General features: G+C 38.9%; 1 protein-coding gene across 1 annotated transcript in view; it reads left to right on the top strand.

Moving 5' to 3' along the window:
• The window catches only part of rai14 (retinoic acid induced 14), a 50,039-nt gene extending 28,592 nt beyond the window's left edge, over positions 1-21,447 (top strand). Inside the window, exons 3-21 of the mRNA XM_084745991.1 lie at positions 1,346-1,476; positions 4,012-4,100; positions 4,403-4,467; positions 5,988-6,045; positions 6,741-6,811; positions 11,451-11,557; positions 11,996-12,180; positions 13,294-13,319; positions 13,729-13,815; positions 14,300-14,389; positions 14,996-15,133; positions 15,712-15,813; positions 16,870-17,556; positions 18,347-18,840; positions 18,955-19,123; positions 19,247-19,414; positions 19,604-19,762; positions 19,866-19,931; positions 21,282-21,447. Coding sequence (XP_084602117.1) covers positions 1,346-1,476; positions 4,012-4,100; positions 4,403-4,467; positions 5,988-6,045; positions 6,741-6,811; positions 11,451-11,557; positions 11,996-12,180; positions 13,294-13,319; positions 13,729-13,815; positions 14,300-14,389; positions 14,996-15,133; positions 15,712-15,813; positions 16,870-17,556; positions 18,347-18,840; positions 18,955-19,123; positions 19,247-19,414; positions 19,604-19,762; positions 19,866-19,931; positions 21,282-21,368 — 2,979 coding nt within the window. The 3' untranslated portion in view covers positions 21,369-21,447. The remainder of the gene's footprint in view (positions 1-1,345; positions 1,477-4,011; positions 4,101-4,402; positions 4,468-5,987; positions 6,046-6,740; positions 6,812-11,450; positions 11,558-11,995; positions 12,181-13,293; positions 13,320-13,728; positions 13,816-14,299; positions 14,390-14,995; positions 15,134-15,711; positions 15,814-16,869; positions 17,557-18,346; positions 18,841-18,954; positions 19,124-19,246; positions 19,415-19,603; positions 19,763-19,865; positions 19,932-21,281) is intronic.
• Positions 21,448-22,735: the final 1,288 nt, after the last annotated feature.

The following is a 22,735-nucleotide window of genomic DNA, read 5'->3' as shown; positions in this document are numbered from 1 at the left end:
ATTTTTGAGTCTTCACTGCACAACATTTAATTTAAAATGAGATTTTTGACACCCATTTCACCTGACATTTATTGTGCCCCCTGCAGTTTGAAAATTGAAGTAGACCATTATGGTTTCAATAAAATTTCAATTAATATTTCGGCTCTTTTATAAACCTGAAAAATTTGTTGGTGTTGTCTTGTTGGCATTACATTTGGTTACTGGGGATGATTTAGATCTATGCTAAACCATTAACTTTCTGAATTGCCACAACTTCCACTGGAATATGCAGGCTTTGAACAATGTAAAGGTAACATCAAGTGTAAATTATTTAAACTTCTCCAAAAAAGTAGATTTCTGTATCTATTGTTATAAAGTGGCCTGGTTGCTTTTAATGTTATAAATCAAAAACAAAATCTTCTAAATAAATAACAATGTTTAAACTGAGAAGTTTGGGCGTCCTGTTTATCGTTTCCTTATTATGTTAACACAGTCAGGTGAACCCAAGACGTGCAGTTTCAATACCATTACACTATTCTATGCATCTTAAAGAAAACTGAGACATAACTATAAGAAAGCACTTTCTTCAAAACTCTGCAAATCTCTGCTGTCGCACCTGGCAGTTGTGGTAGCATTGCAGTAGGTACTTCACCACATGTCTGCACTCTTCTCGTTGATATTTGTGGACAGATGTAGTTATTACAGATGTATTTTAATAATAGAATTTTGTTTTTGTCCAGAGGTAAATGCTGTAGTGGACACCTCTTGAAGCTTACTGTGCTGCTGTGTTTTCAGACTGCTGTGTAGCAATACTGTCTCTGAATGAGATCATGCTTGAAGCTTTCCATTAGCTGACTTCTCTCTATCTGAACAGCCTGTCAGTGATACAAATGTGGTTTGGTTTGTGTATTTGTGTGTCAGTGCGCATGCTCACACGGATGTTTTGTGTGTGTGTGTGTGCGCGTGCGTTCCCACATATGGACACGAATGGTTTGTGTGGGCCATAGCAGAGCCAGAAAAACATTCTCTCCCTCTGAGAAACATTACTCACATTCAGGGCATCTCGGTCTTTTTGGCTGCCAAGGGAGATTCATTAAAGTGGGTGTCAGTGTCTAATGATGTACGTCATTGTTAGGAATTATTAGAAATGAGGTACTTTCTTCGACTTAAACCCATACATGTATCATGAAGATAACAAAATAAATACCTTAAAGAGAAAATATTTACATTGTATTGTCTTCCACCTCTTGGTTGTCCATTGACTCTATTTGATATCAGCTTTATCTCTTACCTCATCTGTCTTATTTTCTCCTTCTCTTCGTCCTTCATTCGCCCTCTTTCATCGACTTTTTCTTTTCTCCTACAGGTCAATGAGTGGAACAAAAATGACGAGCGCCTGCTCGCTGCGGTGGAGCACGGCGAGGTGGAGAAGGTGGCATCGCTTCTTGCCAAGAAAGGTGCCAGCGCTGTAAAGCTGGACAGCGAGGGCAAATCAGCGTGAGTATCCTTACAATTACCTACAGAAGAAAAATGACTTTGATACAGAGCAATCAAGGAAATTTAGTTTTTAGCACGTTTGAGATGTGTATTGATTAGTGTCTCGTTTATCAGTGTATGAATCCCAGTGGACCCCAGTTTCTTCATGGGGATTGTAAAGTACATTAGAAGCACAGCATGTCTCCAGCTAAAAATGAGACTAATTAATTGACAGAAATAATAGTCTGCAGTTGTGTCTGTAGCAGCTTCAATCCAAGAAGAAAGACACTTGGATTAAAATTTGCTGCATACAAAAAATCTGAATAGAATTAGATGTGCAAATCTCCACTTTGCATTATCGAATAATCTGTCAGTCATTTACTTCCCAAAGTCCAAGGTGACATCTTCAAATGTCTTGTTTTGTCCACAACGTAAAGATTTTCAGTTTACTGTCACAGAGGAGTAAAGAAACCAGAAAATATTCACATTTGTGAAGTTCATGCCTTAGAATTTTGCATTTTTTTCTTTAAAAAAAAGCACCAAAACAATAAATTATAAAAAATACTTGACAATTAATTAAATAGTTTGCAACTAATTGATTAATTGACTTTATGTTGCAGTTTGATGGTTTAGTGAGATCAGTTGCAGCTATTTAGGTGCTATCTGGGACTTATTCTCACTTGAACAAAATTATGTGATAAGAAATGGTTTGATTGTGGTAAAAATGTGGGTGTATTGAGTTTCAGGGAAACATTACCCATTTTTTTGTTTCTTTTCATATCTCTCCAGCATATGCTCACATTCTTGAGCTTATGAAACTGCTTTCACGCTCCACAGCACAGTGTTAAAAATGAATGGCCAATCTAAAAATACTGCTGTTTTCTTAGTTCCTGAAAGGGTGACATTTTCAACCATTCATTCAGCCTCCCTGACATTCACTGCATCAAGAGCCAGTTCATTTCTGCAGAGGCAGTGTGTTCATTGCCTCACCGATTGAGATTGCTGATAACACAGAGGCTCAGTGTTAATATTTGACCTCTTTCTTTTTCTGAAACACAACACCCGCTGACCTCAATGTGTTAAGCAGCTCATGCCGAGCGAGGAACATCAAAACACAGGAACGATTGCAGGACAGAAACAAACGCGCAGATTCTCACATGCTGAAACAAACACACAGGCTTTTTTGTTCCACCAGTAGTTCACATCCTTGACCTTCTGTGTGTGTGAGACAGGAACACAGAAACACACATACAGATGCATACTCACAGCCTTTGTAAATCACCATGAATGTGGTGGTTTGGGATCTCAACGCTCCAATCTTTTCAGGACGCACAAAGGAGGAGTCTACAGTATCTCTATGGTGATAAAACCTGATTGAAAGGCATGTGGGCATAGTTGTGAGTGTGTAAGAGTGTGTGAGTGAGTACCATACACACAAACACACACACCGAGGGAAGGCTGGGCATGTGTAGTGTTTTTTTCACTCTGCTCGCTGAGCTGGAAAGCTGTTGTATTGATTGCTTACTGCACACATACACACAAGTAGACAATGTAAAACTACAAGTTTTGGTTTTACCGTGTGTTATACTATTACTATTTCTTCTTAAAATCTCTGGCAAGTCACTACGCCTTGCTAAGAAGATTGGGAAGATTTTTAAAAAGAATGTGATACAACTTGTTAATTAGAGGTTTTGTTACCTTTGGACAGAGTCGGGCTGTTTCCAGGGTTAATGCTAAACGGCTGCTGACTGAAGCTTGAAAATGTTGAACTGCTCTTTTGATGTAATGTATTTTATTTGGACAGGGAGGGATCAATCATGTAGTGTAAAACAAAGAGGCAGCTTCATTTTGTTTGTGTTAATACCCATGTTTGAATTGAATATTTCCCCTTAAAATATGTCAAAAATGTGCCCGGGGCAAGTAACATGCCATTTTGTGCAAGTAAATCTAGCAACTTACTTGCCCAGCTGAGCAAAACGCTATTCACAGCCTCTTGAATATTGGGATTTTCAACTTATCTGTTTATTACCATATTAAACTGAATATCTTTGGGTTTTATAATGACAAAACAACATTTAAAGACATCACCTTGGAGTTTGTGAAACTAGGATAGACATTTTCTGACATTTTTACAGATGTTCCAGACCTAGATTAAACATGACAATTAACATTAAGCTTAGTTGTTAATGATATCCACTGATTAATAAAACCATTTGTACAGGGGCAAATACGTTTCTTAAAAAAAACGTTAAACTCTGGTTATGACAGAGCAACAGTGGTGCGAAAATTGAAAATGTCTTACAGTTGCAGGCCTGGCTTTCTTTGCCTTGAGATGCAGGTATTTTTGGCATAGTGCAGATTTTCTTGTTGTTTGCACACTGCATACTAAAACCTACATTTGGGCCAAATTAGTACACACTGCTAGTATAGAAGGCGATTTTGAATACAATCACCAATTAGCAAAGAGAGTTGTAAAATAACAGTCTCTGTTGTTGTGACTTTATAACTATCAGTTACTGTAATTCAAATTAGTTTTTTTCTTTGCTTTATGCGTAGGCTTCATGTGGCAGCTGCACGCGGTCTGACAGAATGTCTTGCTGTTATCCTGGCTCATGGAGCTGACCTGTCAATCACTGATGCTGCAGGTATGTACTGTAGTTATACTTAGTAGTAGTAGTGACAGAAAATGTGGGAATTATATCGATTCATCTGTATTCTGCATAAATGTGATTTTCTCAATAAATTCTGTAAAAAGAGAAGTATAATGCTGTTGTTTCTTATTTAACTGAGGGATTGTTTTTTGGTTTTGGAACTTCCTATACTTTCTAGTGCCACTTTTACTTCTAATAGACTTTCTTGTGATTGTTGTCTTTTTCATTTTACCCAAATGTCACTAAATTCTTTGGCCTTATGATCCTAACTAAGATATTTCTTGATTTATGTTCAGGTTTCAATCCGTTGCATCTGGCTGCCAAAAACAATCACATCGAGTGCTGCAAGAAACTCATTCAGGTAAAGTGGATCTGTGCACTTCACACACAATATGGGTCCACAGTGGAAAAGATACTTAATGGTACTTGATGTAATATAATGGCTGTACTGTATTTTAGGTTCAGTTAAATGTTTTCAAGGTGTGTTTTACAACAAAAAGTGCAAGAAATATGGAAGTCAAAGTATATTAATAGCAGAGCGTCCAGTCTTGCAGCAGGACTTCTTCTTGGATGCATTAACTTGGTGCAGCACATAAGGAATGTGTGGAAGCAGGAGCATGAACCGTATGAAAACTACACTCTGAATAGTCTCACTATTCTGCTAAGACGTCTGAAATCAGACAGTTTCACCGATTCATTTCTTCAGTCTGCTGATTGTGTTTGTGTGCCCACTGATCAGCAGATCTCAGCAGGACATACACACGCACACACACAGACGCAAGCAAACATGCACGCCACCGTCCTGCTTTAATCTGCTGACCTCACTGTCCCATGACAGTCTGCAGCATCTCAGCAACACACACCTGCCTGGTCAAACATCTGCACAAATCTACTTACTGGGAATGCAGTCTATATATGTATATATACCACCAATATATATATATATATATATATATATATATATATGTATATGTGTGTGTGTGTGTGTGTGTGTGTGTGTGTATGTATGTATATATATATATATATATGTATATATGTATATATAAAATATATCTCAAAGTGCAACTCCTAATGCACCTTTTTCACAGCAGCCATTTTGACATGAGGTAAACACAGGTGTTACCCATGATACTAATTAAGATTCTGTTCCATTCAGGTCAAACAGAGTCAGGCTGCTGCTATTGTGCATGTGAGCTCACTGGAAAGACTCTTTAAATGTAATGGAACCTCAGTTAGTAACATTGCTAAAACCTTTGTTTACCCTATTATTGTTGTTTTTGTAGGGACAACCCTGCTGTTTTTTCTGGCATCATGTTAGTTTAACTTTTGGCGACATTTTTATGTAAACAAAAACTCATGAAAACACAACAGGCAATGTTGTGCATAATATCAGCGTTGTGGTCAAGACTAGCTAAACTTAGACCAAGTCATGACCAAGACCAAGGCAGGGCGACTCTCACACTGCATGACACACTTATGATAAAATGTGGAACATGCAAACTGTAGGCACTCCTCAAAGAGATTCATTCATTCATATGTAACACCCAGTGTGTGAAGGATTGAGACATGATAGAATAAATGTGATCAATTTGAAGACCAAGACCTTCAAAAAGGGGTCCCAAGACCAATCCCAATCTCATAGCATGACAACATTAATATTCAGCAGCATTCTCTGAAAGGTTTTTGGTAAGGTTAATTTACTAAATTAGCAGAAGACACAGCAAATTAAGACTAAATGTAATCATAGCAAGCACAGAAACATATTGTATGTCACAGACTTTTGACAAGAGTATTTATAATGGAACTTTCTTGCCATAATCTTTTTGTAATTTATGTGTAACATTGATTTTCACCTCTAATATGTTTCTGTTTCCCCTCCAGAGTAAATGTCCCATTGATGCCACAGACAGCTCAGGAAAGGCTGCTCTGCATCACGCTGGTAAGTGTCTCAGAGCCCTGAGAATTAATTAAACAGAAGTGCTTTTATTGAAGATTAGCTGGCTTCGATAGGAACGTGGGAAAGTATCTTGTGAGATTAAGTTTAAGCTCTAATTTTACTTGGATGAAATCAGCTACCATATTTGGAATTGAGTGATTAAATTTGATTTCAGCTCAGTTTGTTTCAATCAAGAGTTTCCATGATACTCTTACGGGTTTTCATTCAAACTAAACACTGCTCGCTCTCTGAGTCATGAGAAGATTCTCACAGACTTCATCGTTGTTTATTTTTCCAAAGGCTGCAACTTTCTGTCTCTAAAATAATGATTTTCAACAACTACTTACACTGAATATGACAAATCTCTTTTGAGCCTCTTTTCAGTTTGTGTTACAGAGCTGATGTTAGTTAAAACAAATGTTGATGTGAATTATTGGCAGCTTTTAACAATATTCCACTTTTAAAAAAGAGGGAACGGCTCAGTAGTGGCATGTTAACATAAGCCAGCCTATGGTTCTTGATGAAAAGGAAAGAAGACAGTTCAGACATGTTTGACTCATCTTATTTTTGATTAACATGGAAATCAGAGACGGAAACAAGGATGAGATATGTCTTACTGATTTCAATCCTAGACTGCGAGCTCCGGACACCTGTGTTCTTCTTTTCCTCGTCTGATTGTTGTTTTATATCATCCTCAGCTGCCAGTGGGAACATCCAGACCGTTCAGCTACTGTGTGAACTCAAAAGTCCCATCAACCTGAAAGATGCAGTACGTACAGTACTTTTGTTATTACTTCCACTCTTTCTTTCCCAGACTTATTTTTCCTGGCAGGACAGTAAAAGTCTCTGAAACAGAATGAAGACCACAGAAATGCTCCATTCAGTTCTCATTCATATCGCTTTCTACTGTGGTATTTCCAGAGGGGAATTTGTTCCAGGAAGGTTCATCACTGTTTGTGTGTTTTGGATTGTCTTTAAAGGGACAATTAGGATTATTTAATGTGGTTTTGAATGAGATACTTATCAGTGTCGGCGTATTAACTACAGTAGATGTTGATCGGTGTCCCCAGTTTGGAGGAGCAGACAGGAGTACCAGCACTGAAGTTAAGCAATGAACTGCTGAGGACAGAGTCAGAAAACAAAAGGTATTTTAGCCCCTTAAAAAAGTCCATCTAAAAAAACCCATCAATTTAAGTGTACACTATATTAATTTTCACCATTTTATGTTGCCATCAGACAGTGTTTTCTGATGGGAAACAGTTGTTATATAAGCCAAATGTGGTTCTCTCCAAACCAACCAAACCAGTATCAGTCATTTTACTTTGTAGACACACAGGAGTTGCTGGTCTAGTGCTGTAACGATCTGTTAGTTTGTTTGACTCATTGTACAACTGTGGGCAATCAAAAATATCCTTCTGGACTACCTATGTCACACAATAACACAAATAAATCCAGGCAGTGGTAGACCAGTGACTCCCATATTATGTGAGGTAAAATTGCTGAGAGCAATATTTGGCTTATATAACAGTGGTTTCCTTTTGGAAAACGCTGTCTGACAGCAAGGAAAAGTAGTAAAATTATTTTAAATATAATGAACAGTTAAACTGATATTGATTTTAGAAGGCGGAACTTTTTTAAGTGGCTAAAATGCATTTTCGTTGATGACCCTGTCCACAGCAGTATATTGCTTTGCTTCAGTGCTGGTTCTCCTCTCTGCTTCTCCACTCTTGGGGAATGATGACCAGCATCTACTGCAGGTAAAACACTGACCATGGTTAAGTACCTCCCCACTTCAAGTAATCCAAACTTCCCCTTTAAGTTTTACCTGACTATTGTTTGTGTGTTTGCAACAGGATACTGTCTATATCTATCTTATTTTCCCAAGTACAATTTTGTCTGTGCTCCTTTATGTGCTTTTAAGTTTATTAAGAGAACATAAATTAACTGCAGATGTCTCTCACAGCTGCAACCCTACAATATGAAGGATCCTCATTAACTGATAGTTACTCTTGTTCGTCCTTCTCTGTTTAAGGACAGATTTATATTGTACGTATTGTACATGTGTATGTGTGAATGTGTGTGAGGTAGAGGGTCAGTGAACTGTGGGAATTCTGCTCTCAAGCCGCAGACATGTGGTCTCCATTGGAGAGACGCTCCATGCCTGTGGTTTTTACCCAACTGGGGTGTATGAGCATGATATTCTGTGTGTGAGAGAAGAGAAGAGAATGTGTTGCCCATTTATTTCCTTTTTTATTATCATGCCACAGCTGGCCTGTTGGAGATAAACACTCAAAGTGGTCTCATAGCCTACATGTACATGTTATTGTTAATTAAAATTTATTGCCGCCTCATGCTTGTTTAAGCCTGCAACAAGTTGTATGTTGTGGCTTTAGAAACTGGTTCGTATCACTTTGTACCACAGTATGTAAGGATTGTAAAGCGAAAGTATAGGGTTTCTGAAATCCTTACAATTGGAGCTAGCCCAACCAGACTTGGTGCTTTTTCTTTTCTGTGACATTTTTCTGTGGTCTTCAAGTATTTCTTCCTAATCTGTCCAATTGTTAAGCAAAACAATGCTTTTAGGACACTGATACCAGCATGAACAAGTGATGTACTGCGCTCAAAATGTCTCCACAATATTCAGATTTACATGCTCTCCACACTTTTTTTGTTTTTATGCATGTGAAATGAGAAAGCCATAATCATCTGCAAAAGTGTGTGTGAGATTTGAGCAGCTCTCTGTGCTGTTAGTGGACACAGACCACAAAGTCGTCTGGAACATATTTCTGTTTCTGTGCTGAGCAGAACATGCCAGCTTGTTAGCCTCAGGCATACGTCATGGCTGTAACAAATATCTATACCTGATCTATATTTGACTTGAATAAACACAGCAAGATGTTGAAAGGAACATCTGCCAGATGTTACATGTGTCGGACAAATACTGTTTCTAGAAAATCAAGTAAATGTAAGCTTATATTCCGCCCAGAGACAGTGGTACTATGTGGAAAAAAAGCTTCCTCATGTTTTCAGTTAGAAAAAGATATATTTCTAAAACAGACAGGGTTGCATGCTAAAAAGGTTGGGGACCGCTGGTTTCTATTATCCCTCACTCTACTCCTCATTCAGCAGCACATAAAGTGATACAGCTAGCACACTTGTTTGGGTACAACGACCACTTCAGTAATTTCTGCTGTCATGTTTCATGAGTAAGAGGTGGTATGAAAAAAATACCTTTTCTAAAGTAGTCTGTCACATGTTGTACTTCACATGAAGGCTGTTACACATGCACAGACCTGTATGTACACTATCTGTGTCTACATCAGTCTGCCACCACCACAGCTGAGAGTTACTGAGAAATTATGATCCGGTTTTATCAGGTTATAATCGTCTGATTGTCATCCAGCTTTAACACTTAAAGGTCCAGTGTGTAAATTTTACAAGGATCTATTGGCAGAATATGGCAGAAGTGTAATATAAGAATCTACTGGTTCTAGATATGTCCGTTTGAGTTTTTTGGAAGTTTTGTAGCCACTGTTCAGTAGGTTGTCCTACATGCTTGGAAGGGGAGGGTGCGGTGATGGGTTTGCACTCTGCAAGCTCATGTAGATCCAGTTGTTCATTTCCATTGACCTGACTCACTTTTTTTTTAACTTTAGTATAATTATTGTTATTATTATTATTATTTTTGCTCCATTACAGACAGTGCCTTGTACTTTTCTTGTATCACCGTGCCAGTTTCAAATCCTCCAGTGTGTGTTTTGGCGCTATATATAATAGGACAATAATTAAGATAATTATTGTCCCATTAGGAGTGTTTTAAGCTTTAAACAAGGACCTGTCTGACAACTTTGGAAGCTTGTCAATCAAGGAAAACACGCACACACTTAGCTGTGATGGTTGCTGCTCACTTGATCAGGCTTTACTTTGTTGCCCAAATGTGGTGTTCTGGCTTTCAACTGACAAGATGGCAGCATGTTGTAAACAATAACAAGTGCAGACAAGCACATATTTGAACACCTGTACTCTAACAGACATTGCATCTGTGAGTCTGAGGGGAAAAAAAGTTCTGTCTTTTAGACTCCAGAGGAGAAACAGTTCAGTAGAAACACAGATTGAGCAGAGCAGACACAGGCCTGTTAAAGTCTTTAACAGAGCTCAGAGGAACCCACAACATAGTTTTGTTCTCTGTGGCATGTGGAAGCAGCAGCCTTGTAATATAAAACACAAAGCTATGCTGACACACTTTAATGCTTCTTAACATTTTTATGCTTTTTTCCAGTTGGACATGACTACAGATTTTTTGCTTCACTTTTAACAATATAAATGACCTGTGGAAATCTCCGTTCATACAGTTTAATATTACGCTCCTCATCTGTTGTCCTAATATAATCTTAAAGTGAAGATGTTGTACCAGGCAGCAGCTCCTCCCAGTCTGTATACCGCCCTCCACAAGCCCAGCCAATCAAACGTTCATGCTGGATTTAGGTCATGGATGGTTAAGGTTAGGTTAAAAGTCATGCTTGGGGTTAGGATCTGTCAATCCTGGTGAAAAATGTGGGATGTCCACGTTGCATGAAATACTGCCCCAGTCGCTGAACTCGGGGCAGTAAACTGCTGAACCAGCCTATTCATTTAGAACCGTAAATATATCATTTTGGGGATTTTCCCAAAAGCTAAAGCACTCCAGAAAAGTTTTGGCTTCTCTGTTTATCGGCTGGGAAAATCATTTAGGAGGCGATCACTCCTTTTTCACATGCATCTGAGATTTCTCTCACCGCACAGACACTCACCAACACTTCATGTCTTGGCTCACGTCCGCATGTCACAGAAGATAAGTTATGCAGGTGTGTGTCAGGTTGGTTTGAGGTCCCTCCAGAGAGAAGTGGTTCTCAAACCTTTTTCAATAATCTACTCCATTTGAGATATTTTTTCAGCCATGTATCTCCTGACCAGAGCAAAACATTTTTGGTAGAAATAATACTGACAGTGTTTTAGTGGTTCTGTTTTCACTTTCCTTTTCACTTCTTTCTCTGTGTTTTCAGCTGTATTACTGCTGTGTTTTAACCACAAATCTATTTTCTTGATTTTTGTCTGTCATTCAACATAGAAACTGGCCTCCCACTCACAGTGAACATGATTGTATTTGTTGCTTTCTTCTCCTCTGAGGTTTTACAGCAGTTAACAGTTTGCAACAGTTAACAAATGCATCAAAAATAGGACTACTGAACAGTGGTTTCATTACGTTTACATTTTTTATTGAACTTATTACAGTATAATTATTTTACAAGATATGCATGACTGATATTTTTTTTAATTAAACAAATCCCATGTACCCCCATTTGAGAAACACTGCTCCATAGGATGATTTCATGCATATCTAATGTTTCGAATGTCTGTTACTTCTAAAGGACGGGCTCACCCCTCTGCTGCTGGCAGCCAAACACGGTCATGCTGAGGTGTGCAGCACTTTGCTGGACTGCGGTGCTGAAATCAATGCTTCTGACAACAGTGGCAGGTACAAACACAGTCACACAAGTTAAACTCAGAAATGACACGTATAAAGGTCCAGTGTGTAACATTTATGGGAATTTGTTGGGAGAAATGGAATGCAGCGTATGGGAGAAATGGAATACAGTATTCAGAAGTATGTTTTCATTAATGTATAATCATTGGAAATAAGCATTGTTGTGTTTTTGTTACCTTAGAATTAGGTGTTTATATCTACAGAGGGCATGGGTCCTCTTCAACAGAGACCATCATGTTGCACTATCACGTTTCTGCAGTAGCCTAGAATGGACAAATCAAACATGATGGGAGGTGTTTGCAATCTGATGCCACTAAGTCCTACACATTCATCCTTTAACAGTAGTGATGACTGATTTAAGACGCTCGTATTCTTGAATGATGGACAGATGTTGCACTGGTGAACAATATGCGTATTTCTGTGTTGCAGGACAGCCCTGATGCTGGTTAGTGAGCCCAACGCCGTTTCCGTCGTTGAAGTGTTGGTTCAGCGAGGAGCAGATCTGTCAGCTGTAGATTCACACGGCCATGATGTCACTCATTACGCCAAACTGTCGGGCAACTCTGAGGTCAAAACGGCCCTTGCTGCTGCCTTGAACAGACAACAGATCTCTGGTAAGAGTGCAGTGAGGAAGTATTAAAGCAACAGGAAGCGACATTATCTGGTTTACTGTTTTTATGACACTATGTCTGCCTTATCATACATAAACACTTGTTTTGTGACTGAGGATTAGGAGAGGATATAAAAAATTACGATACCAGTAGCCTTAAAGTGATACTGATACCAATAGAGACCTTAATACAATAACTGTTTTTAAAGGTTGGGATACCAAGAGGATTGAATGCAGGTATTGTTTGACTGGAAAAGTTTCAATACTACTTGGTACTGGGTTATTTCAGTCGATACCTTAAAGGTACTGCATACTGATACCCAGCCCTACTGAGGATGTTGCATTGACTCACTTCCCCTAATCTAAGTTTAACCATAACCATTCAATCATCAGTCAATCTTAATATTTAAATGTTGATCTGGTGAGAACTGACTTTATGCCCCTATAATGGTCCTATTTTCATATCTTTATCCCCACAATATGATCAATACACACACACACACACACACACACACACACACACACAGATGTATGCCTTTGTGTGGTTGAGAATTACTGCTCCAGTTTCAAAACAAAATCAACACTGCCATCTGGAGGAATTCTCTCGTTAGTATTACTGGTCTTAAACACGTTTGGTGTAAACTCTCAGCTCAGATGTAGAAAATGTAAAATATTTCAAAAGAAAGCTATTATGATTTGATTTGATTTTTTTTAAACATGCTGACCATTTTTGATGTTCTTCCTGGGTTTTGTTGGGTTTTATAAATACAACAAGTGTCTTTTTTGACGTTGTCTCTGTACAAGAAGTTAACATTTCTTCTTTTTTTCCTAATATTTAATAAAACATTTTTTTTAATTTAGGTCACGTGGCTTGTGACATATGGCAACCTACCTTGTCAACCTACTGAAGTGCATGATGTATAAATATAGGTGTGGTTTCCATTTTTCAAACATTCTGACCTGACGAAGATCCAAGTGGGATCGAAATGTTGTGATTATCAAACTTTTGTTGTATGGCGTAAGCGTGCAGACGTTACCTTTTTTCTTTCTTGTTTTCTGATAGTCTTGCACTACTTAATGTGCTAATAACTCCTCCACTTCCTCTCTCCCATGACAGATGCAAAGTCTCCTAGAAGTCCTCAGGTAAGACACCAGTCTCAATTTTCAAAATCTTCTCCTCACAAACAGGCAATCAGAGTTACTAAAACCTGAACGTACAACAACCAATCAACTACCAGTGAAAGAGTCTAGATTTGTTTTTATTTCTAAAATAAGATTCATAGTAAAGAAGAGCTAAACATGATGAATAAAAGCAAAATTTTGTCTAAATTTCTGTTCTGTAGCTACACTTCATGGATAATAGTGTCAGTATCAAATTTCTCAGCTTGTGAAAAATCTTTTAGTTGCTATTTTTGGAAAACAAAACTTAGGTCCTACTGTAGCACTCATTGATTGACTCCCCTTTTACTAACCAGCACTGAATCCCACCTTTCTTTTCTCTCTCTCTTTCCGTTGCCTTTCTTCCCCCCCATCTCTTTTGCTGGCTCCTCAGCATGATCAAGTAGCTAAGCTAAGTGATGAACGGATCACAACTCCCAAAAAACGAAAAGCACCTCCACCTCCTATTAGCCCACTGCAGGTAAATGCATGTGTCTGTGTGTCTGTCTGCTTGTATCAATATGCCACTCCTGATATTAATGCATGTCTGCAGTATGTTCATAAAGTGAGTTGTCAGATCTGTATTTGTCTGTCTTTTTACGTATTGTCTTTTATTTTTGTTCCGTCAGTTTTCTCTTGCCAGTATATCAAAGTATGGCAAAGTATTCCACTTTAGTATGTTCATTTATGTACTAATCTGTATTTTGTTTTCCAGCATTGTTTAAATTTGAAAATGTACTCAATGAAAATCATCTCAGGCAGTAACAGCAAATTGTGTTACAATTGTTGTAACAGGACACTAACATTTTGCATATTACTGTATTTCTGCACCAACAGATGATGAACATAAAGCACTTAATTGTTTTTTTTATCTTGATTTTCACCCAAATCATTGAAAGTCTTTGTAAGGAAAACAAATCTAAAAACTAATCAGACTTTAACTACTTAACTTAATCCTTCTGCAGAGCTCTGGACCCTCGTCTCCTTCAGTTCTTACCTCTGCGGGGACCCCTGTATCCAACAAAAGTGACACTCCCAGGAGATTCAACTACAAGGTAAAATAAAACCCACATTTAACATAACAAATATAAAAACAGGAGCATTTCAGACTTCATTCCATAAGTTGATGTTTTACCAACAACTGGTTTTCTTCAGAGCCTTATTTTCTGCTGCAGGGGCATCCAAATGTTCTCAGTTACCAAAGAAAGTCAAATATTTAATAAATGTTGAGGATCAACCAATTACTGGCCTGGTCAGTTATGTTTCCAATATTCAAAGCCATTTCTACAAAGTTTTGTGTTTGACGTTCTGTTATTTTATTTCCTTGATTACTAATAATCATTAGCAGCACTTAAAAATCATCGGCCATAAATATCCAATTATTTTATATATTTGTTCAAAAGATTCAATAAACTCCAAACCTGCTGTAAATTAAATACACAACATTATTAAATTTCAGTCCCAGTGGGAGACAATTTGTATATAATTAACTTAGATTTATAATACAGTAAAATCTCATGTACTCATTTGCAAAATGTTTGCCTTAAACTTTCTCTTGTCTTTTCCCTCTGTCTCTCACCTTTTACTTGCTTTTTCCATCTTCTGCACTTATCCCCTCCCATTCCTTCGTTCCCGCCACTCCTCCCTTTCTCTTTTCAAAGGAGGATGAGGTTCGAGGAACGGCACTGAGAGAGGAGGTTGAGAAGCTCCACGAGGAGAGAAACATGTTGCTGGAGACGATCGAAGACCTGAAGCAGACAGTCGAGCAGACGGTGACTGTTTCTGAACCAGATACAAAGGTGAGTAACCACTGAGCAACGCAACAGTGACGTGTTTCTATTACATATGAGCAGATTAGAAAACAGATGTGGTGACTCGAACAGAAGACTAACTGAATGACATCAGAGTTTTACTTTGAAAAGTAGAACATTAAAACACATTATAGAGCAGCAGATGCACTGAATTTAATTATTTGTGTATAAAAATGTTGCTATTGAATCATTTGCTCAAACTAACTCAAATGTTTTTTCTACTTACATAAAGAAAATTCCAAAACCTTTGGGCTAGACATTTTTACATAGTGGCTATTTTGACTTTTGATTCAATTTTTTACTTTTCTCCTGTGTATCAAGAGTTTACTAAACGTCACTAAGGTTGTTTTTATCTCAACATTGTTTTTCTGAGTTAAATACGATACTGTGACAACAAACAGCTGTGTACTGCTGAACTTTTTCACCTTGGGCATTCTTGAAGGAGGTCTAAGCTGAGTTTCGGACGTGTCACAACTCGTTTTGTTTTTCAGCAGGTAGCTAGTGGTCCTTAACGTTGCTCTGTGTGTGTCTCTTCGTGTGAATATATGTGTGTTGTGTGTTGACAGGTCGACCAAACTTTAACAGCGTCTGCAGCTCTGGTTTCCGCTCTGCAAGCCAAGATTACTGCTCTTACTTTGGAGAACCAGCAACTCGCAGGCAAACTCAAGGTTTGTAACCCATTCATTCATGATCAGGAGTTAAAGCATAAAACAATGAATGAACATCAGGACAGTACACTGTATGAGCCAAGCAACCTCTGCACAGTGTTCATGTCAGAGGAAGAACTAACAGTTAATTTATAGTTAACTTGTAGTTAATTAAACTTAAGTGAACAGTTATTTTACTATTAACAAAGATTAAAATAATGTATATGCTTTATAAGCCATTTATTAAGTGATTATAAAGTTTTACAGTAACATCCAGATGAAGCTCACAGACAACACATTCTTACTCACAACTCATCAAAAATGGCAGCTTGGTCAGTGGCCCCACACTTCTGTAGGTATCCCTCTAGTGTCTGTTTCGTACGTGCAGGGCTCCGTCATCAAGATAGCAATAATAAATAACAGTGTGTATTGTACAATCTGCCATTTTAAAATATGTAGGGCGGCAGCTATTATTTCAGTATTTGTTGTCTTGATTAATTTTCTATACAATCTCAGTGAATTATGAAAAAGTCAAAATTTCCCACAGACCTTATTTTACCAATGGACCGAAATCCAAAGATATTCACTTTACTGTCATATAAGACCAGACTCGTCTGCTTTAAAAATAAATTAATCAATTCATCTTCACAGCTCTAGAGATGGAAAAAAGGACCAGAAATAATTAATGATGAAAGATGTTTAAGTGTAATTGTCAAATGAACCTACCTATTATAAAAATACTGGAAATTGTATCAATCCAATCAAAAGAAGCTACTGTGTATTCAGATTGCTCCCTTTCCAATTTCTGTTTCAGATGCAGTAAATTACTTTTTATTACGGCTGTGAGGAGTCATTAATTATTTGGCAACTATTTTGGTAATTGATTAATAGATTAAGTCTTTTTATTTAAGCAAAAGTGTCAAACATTTTTTTGTTTAAATGTGAGAATTTGCTGCTTCTGTGGTCTTAGCTCCTTGTAAAGACAAACTTTAACCACAAGCATGTGGTCTTTACTTTGTCAGTAAGATTTCCTAACATCACTCAAAACTCTTAATCTAAACCCTCACCTCCTCACAGAAACATCCATCCATCCAAGGAGGCGAGGACCTGAAAGAGACCAGTCGTCCAAACAGCATGGCCTCCAACTCCTCCTTCCACTCCACCCAGGATGAGTTTGAGTCACTGCCACAGACCCCCACCGCTACCCAAGTGGAAAGGGAAGAAGATGGTGAAGGACGGAGCAAAGAGGAGATCAGACTGTTGAGACAGGCGCTAGAGAGTGTTCAGGTGAAACTGCTTGAAACGAGGAAGGAGAACCGCTCGCTTCAGGCGCAGCTGAAGCCTGAGCGAGGCAGAGAAAGAGAGGAGGAGTACGAAGGCGTGAGGGAGAAAGGAAGAGAAGAAGAACTAATGGAGAGTCTAGCAGAGCTTCAGGCGAAGCTGACAGACACTCAGGAGAGATACCACCAGGCTGTGGAGGAGGTGGAAGAGCTCAGAGCGCAGGTGGGAGGAGGTGAGCTGATGGACAAACAGGAGGTCCAGAGACAAACAGCGTCCACAGTTGAACATGAAGTAAAACAGCTGAAGGCCCAGCTCATCCAATCAGGATCTGAACAGGAGAAGGCGGCTCATCGAGTAAGACAGCTGGAGGAGGCGCTGCAGAGGACAGAGGAGGAGAGACGGAGTGTGATGGAGAAAGAACAGAGGGCTGTACGGACTGAGGAGCTCTACAAGGAGGCACAGGAGGAGATCAGGATGCTCCAGGTAGACATAAGCTGCTGCTTCTTCTCTCTGATGTTTCCCTTTTCAGTCCTACAGAAGTTTAAAGTCTGTTTAAAGGTTTTGTGGAGTATTACTGAATACATGAAAGAAGATATAGAAAGACTTCTAAGGATCCAGATGGAGCAGCGCAGAATCTGATAATTTGCCTTAGGTGATGTCACTTGAGTCATCACTAATTGAATCTAAAGACTACAAATTTGAAAATGAAAACAAAGTGTTTATTTATACCCAGGTGAGAACAGACACAGCAGCTATTGTGAGTCTGAGAGTGTTATAAGAGTGCAGAGCTAAACACTTCTTAAATCTATAGAAGAGCACAGATGAAATTGTTTCAACATTTCACTAATGTCTTTATTTTTCACTATTTTGAAGCAATTTGAGTTTGAAAATACACATAAATTACACTTCATAATTATGTTGACATTATCCTGTTTGATTCTGCATTTCAAATTATAATATAATTCTAAATTTCTTACAGTCTAATATTATCAGTATTAATTTAAATTGGTGATTACCTTCTGTCAGGTTGTATCTTCACATGCAGGTTTAAGCAAGTTGCTGTCCAGGGGAAAATTCTCTGTTACCTGAGAAGAGAAGAATATGAAAATGTTTTTGCATGAGGCCCAGTTATTCTTTCCTTCCTGCTGTCTGTTTATTATACATCACTTACTTTAGTTCATTTACATATTTCCTTTTTTTTTCTTTAATTTGTTACATAGTGTCTCTTTATGAAATTAAATAATTATTTCATTGATTCCTTGTTGTTGTTCAGGAGGCTCTGAGGGGCACAGTGCCAGTTGAAGCTGCAGCCAAAGACTTTGAAGAAATGAAGGCTGAGCTAAACGAGGTGATTGCTGGGCTGCAGCGCCGCCTGCTGGAACTCTCACACTCCTACAGTGATACTAAAAGTCAGCTCAGCGCTGCGCAGAAACAGCTGGCTGAGGCCAAAGCTGAGAGCAGTGCGACCTCGTCTCCCTCCGCAGAACAACAGCAGCAGCAGCAGCAAATCCAAGTGCTGAACACCAAGGTGGAGGAGCTGCAGGCGCTGCTAGTTGAGACAGAGAAGAAGTTCTCAGCTGCTCAAGAGCAGATTTCACTGCTCAGGCAGGAGGCAGAGGCTCAGGCACAGAGCTCCGTCGCCCTCGCTGATCACACACAGGTGATGTCATCTCTGGGAAACGCCATTAAAGAGTTGGAAAGCCAGACAGAGGCCCTGAAAGAGCAGCTACAACAGAAGACCCTGCAGTTGGAGGCTCTTCAGAACAGGTGAGGAAGAAAATTTGTCACGTGTGGTTGATAGATTCATCTATTTCTGCTTGTACTTCTGTGTACTTGTACTCCAGTACGAGTTGTCACCGTGTGGTTCTTTTTCACTAAAAGGCTGACTGCAGAGAAGGACGCCACAACAGATGATTCAGTCTCCCGTGTGGAGCACGAGACCATGCGAGAGCAGCTGGAGGCCGAGGTGAACCATGTGACGCAGCTCCTCCAGGGCGCCCTCAGAAAGCAGGATGAGATGGCTCTGGAGGCTGCTGATGCATGGCAGAAGGTGGGTAAAAAGAGGAGCTGAAACAAGACAAGATGTCCACAGAGGAGGATGAAAACAACTTTCAAATGTTGACTATAAATCATCTTGCCTTGTACAATCTATAACCCTACATCCACCTTTCAGGCACGGGAGAATCGTGCAGAGCGGGAGGCCCTGCAGGAGCTGGTGATGTCAAGGGAGAAGGAGAACCAAACACTGACCTCCAGGCTGGCCGAATCCCAGGATGCCGTGAGTCAGCTCAAACAGCTGGTGGAGAATCACGTCGCCTCAGAGAGGGAGAAGAACAAGAGGGTGAGTGACTGACATGGCAGCCGCAGCAGAAGCACCAACACTGTTGTTGTACTGAACACTTAACCAGTTAACCTAAACTTGAGACATTAATTCTGTCAATCTAATCACGGCTCTGCTGGACAATAACTGACAGTAACACTGGACAGTAACTGTTTCATTAACTGTATTTTTTCTGTTCATCCCTCTCAGATAGATGACCTGTCACGGGAGGTAGGGAAGCTGAAGGACGCCTTAAACAGCCTATCACAGCTCTCCTACACCTCGGGTTCTCCCTCCAAAAGACTGCAACAGAACCAGCAGCTGGAGGCAATGCAGCAACAGATCAAACAACTACAGTACCAGCTAGCTGTAAGATTTGTACTGTACAACACATTCTTAGAACAAATAATTCCTATTTTGGAGTGTATTGTACTTTGAAATACCTTGTATTGACCTCATGTTTTCTGTGTAGGAGTCAAAGAAGCAGCACCATGAGATAGTGTCAGTCTACAGGATGCACCTCCTCTATGCTGTCCAGGTAAATCCATCCATCAGTTTGCCTAAAGCTTGCAATTAAGCTTCAATTTTAAAAGGAATGATTATACAGATTTTGAAAAAACACAAAGGTGTGGAAATACCCAACTTTGTTTGGTGAATTTGTTCGGTAGAAAGTAGTTCCACTGAAACCTGTTAATAGTGAGGTCTTAATTATTCAGAGATGAAATCTACTGTTGTATCTGATGTCTTAAGTGTAATATTTCAATGCTCTGAGAACCACAAACAATTCTGTTCCATTGTATTGGGGTGGCAGCAGAGATCTTAGATGGACATCTGGACATATCAACTTAGAAGTTTTCATTTGCATGATCCTTGAAAGCAACATTATGTAAGATTTGGTATATTTTGCGATGTGATGCCCTCGATGTCAAAGTGACATTCACTTACACACTGCTATTGTAAATATGGACAGCTGTACATGTGCATTTATCACGAATATTTATGATCAGAAGTCAAACACTTTGTGAACACAGCCAAACATCAAGTATCATTTCATTTGCCATGAAAGTTGGTAAAATAGATCAGATTTTCTGTTATTCATCTCTTGCTGATTGTAACAGCATGGCTAATCCACTCTTGATGCTAACTTAAGTCCACTTGCTATCATGATGACAGATTACAAACATGACTCAGTTTTGTTGCATCTAATATAATAAAGATGATTTCCACCATTTGCCCTTTGAACTACAGTTAAGACTACTTGTTCTTCGCCACGGCTGCTAACCTTAGGATTGCTAATTTGCCATTTCATCTGTGCTGTCTGTGACAAGTTTGACCTCTGCTGTCTGACCCTTCACTTCCTGAGCAGGCGTAGTGGATTGTGCAGGTTATTTGGCCCCACCTTGTGGCCAAAGATGCACTTTACAGTTTGCTTGCAGGTGCTGAATGTGGCAGGTTACAATACACACAAACAGCACTTCGTCATAGTGCTATCTGATCACAGCTGGGTCGTCTTGGATCCACTTGAGTATTACAGATAATGTTAAAAAAAATTCTGTAGAAGGTGAACAACTCCAGAGCAATTTGACCACATAAAACATGGATCCTGGGTGGACCTGTGAAGACCTCTAGCTAGTGGACATAAGAGGAAAAACCAGAAAACATAATTTCCATAAAATACTGTCCAGTTTCTCTAAAATCTATCACTCTAATACACTTTTCCTGCACCAACATACATAGTGTAAGAAGAGGTGTTTAGGGAGCAGAGTGGGAATGACAGAGGCAGCGTTCACCTTATAAGCCAGTGTAGCACCAATTCATTTTGACACTGTTATTTTAAGGTAGAATGGTTAAATAATGTTATTTACTGACCTGTGCTCTGTGCCTTCAGGGTCAGATGGACGAGGACGTGCAGAAAGCCTTGAAACAGATCCTGATGATGTGCAAGATGCCAAGTCAAGCCAAGGAGGCCTGCTGAGAGTCGCTGGGCCCGGTTTCCTAAAAGCACATTGTGAAAGAAGCTGAAGTGAACTGCTGCTGTCAGCTGCATCTGTTGCCACATCCTCCCATCTGAATTCACACAGTAGTTGTGCTGCAAGGAACCAACACACGGTGCCTCTGGATAAACCTTGAGTATTTGTTAATGAGGAACAAGTTTACAATCACATGTTCATTGCCTTTGCTAATGTCAGTTTGACTAAGATCATCAATGTTTTATGATGGAAGATGATTTTGGGAAACCCACCCAGTAAACAGATACTGTGTACCAGCCAAATCTCAGTATGTGCACGTGTCTGTGTGCAGTAAATCACATGCAGTTGGACGGGTATGATAATGCAAACGTACATGTATGTGTGCACTTATCAGTCCAATGTAAACAGTGAGTTTGATGTGGTTTGTTTCTGTTACAATATGCGCTTAGAGAAATAAAAGCCTCAGTTAGCGCTGCTGTTAATAGTATCTATTTTATGATACATCAGTGTTTTTACTTGTTAAATGTGTCACGGTTGTCAACATTTTCTTGATACGATCTAAATTATTTGTGCCCTCTTAACAATGCATGTTAAGGCCAGCCCAAAAATCACACAGAAATTGTTTTTGGCTGCACTTCTATAAAGAAAATGCATGATACTGTTTGTATTGCTATTTTCCTATTAGCACAAAAATATAAAAATGTATTTTACTGAAATGTATCATCATGTTTTCTAAGTTACTGTACTTTAATGAAGAGGTTTGATAGCTGTATTTTTGAAGGCTTGTTTATGTCCATTTTTTGTGTCCATGAGACACTTTTTCCTCAATTATAACACTATTTGGTCTAGTGACACCTGAATTTGTTAATTTCCCATTATTATTCATATTTTACTTATAAGGGGAACAGTATAAATGTTTACTGTAATAAAAAAAACAACATTTCAGTTGTAACAAATGCCTGACAGTATAGGCTCAATATTTTTGTTGTCTTGACTCAGAGGACAGTTAGTGCTTAGATTTGCTCTCCTCTTTGTCTACTCTTTCTTACTTGAAAAGCATGCAAAATGTGTTGGCTAAAAGCAAATGTTTTAGTTTTGTGTAAAACTAGAGTTCTGTCTGCTGTCACGTGCCTGTAATAAGACAGTATTTTTCTGGCTCTGTAGTACTTACAACTGAGATTTACAGTCACTACCAGCAATGTCATAAACACCAATTTCACCGGGCTTCATTGTACCATCTTATTAATTTATTTTAATTACCAGGAATGTTTTTTTTCTGTTTGTGATGCCCCAGTCTTCATTGTTTTCTTGTAGGTACAGATATACAATTTACAGTTTTTCTTTGAAAGTGTATTCTAGAGACTTCTGAACT

This window comes from Lutjanus erythropterus, chromosome 20, assembly GCF_056507025.1.
Source record: "Lutjanus erythropterus isolate fLutEry1 chromosome 20, fLutEry1.hap2, whole genome shotgun sequence".
In the NCBI taxonomy this organism is placed as follows: domain Eukaryota; kingdom Metazoa; phylum Chordata; class Actinopteri; order Lutjaniformes; family Lutjanidae; genus Lutjanus; species Lutjanus erythropterus.
Note: the sequence above shows the minus strand (reverse complement) of the source record. Positions and strands in the feature narration are given on the sequence as shown.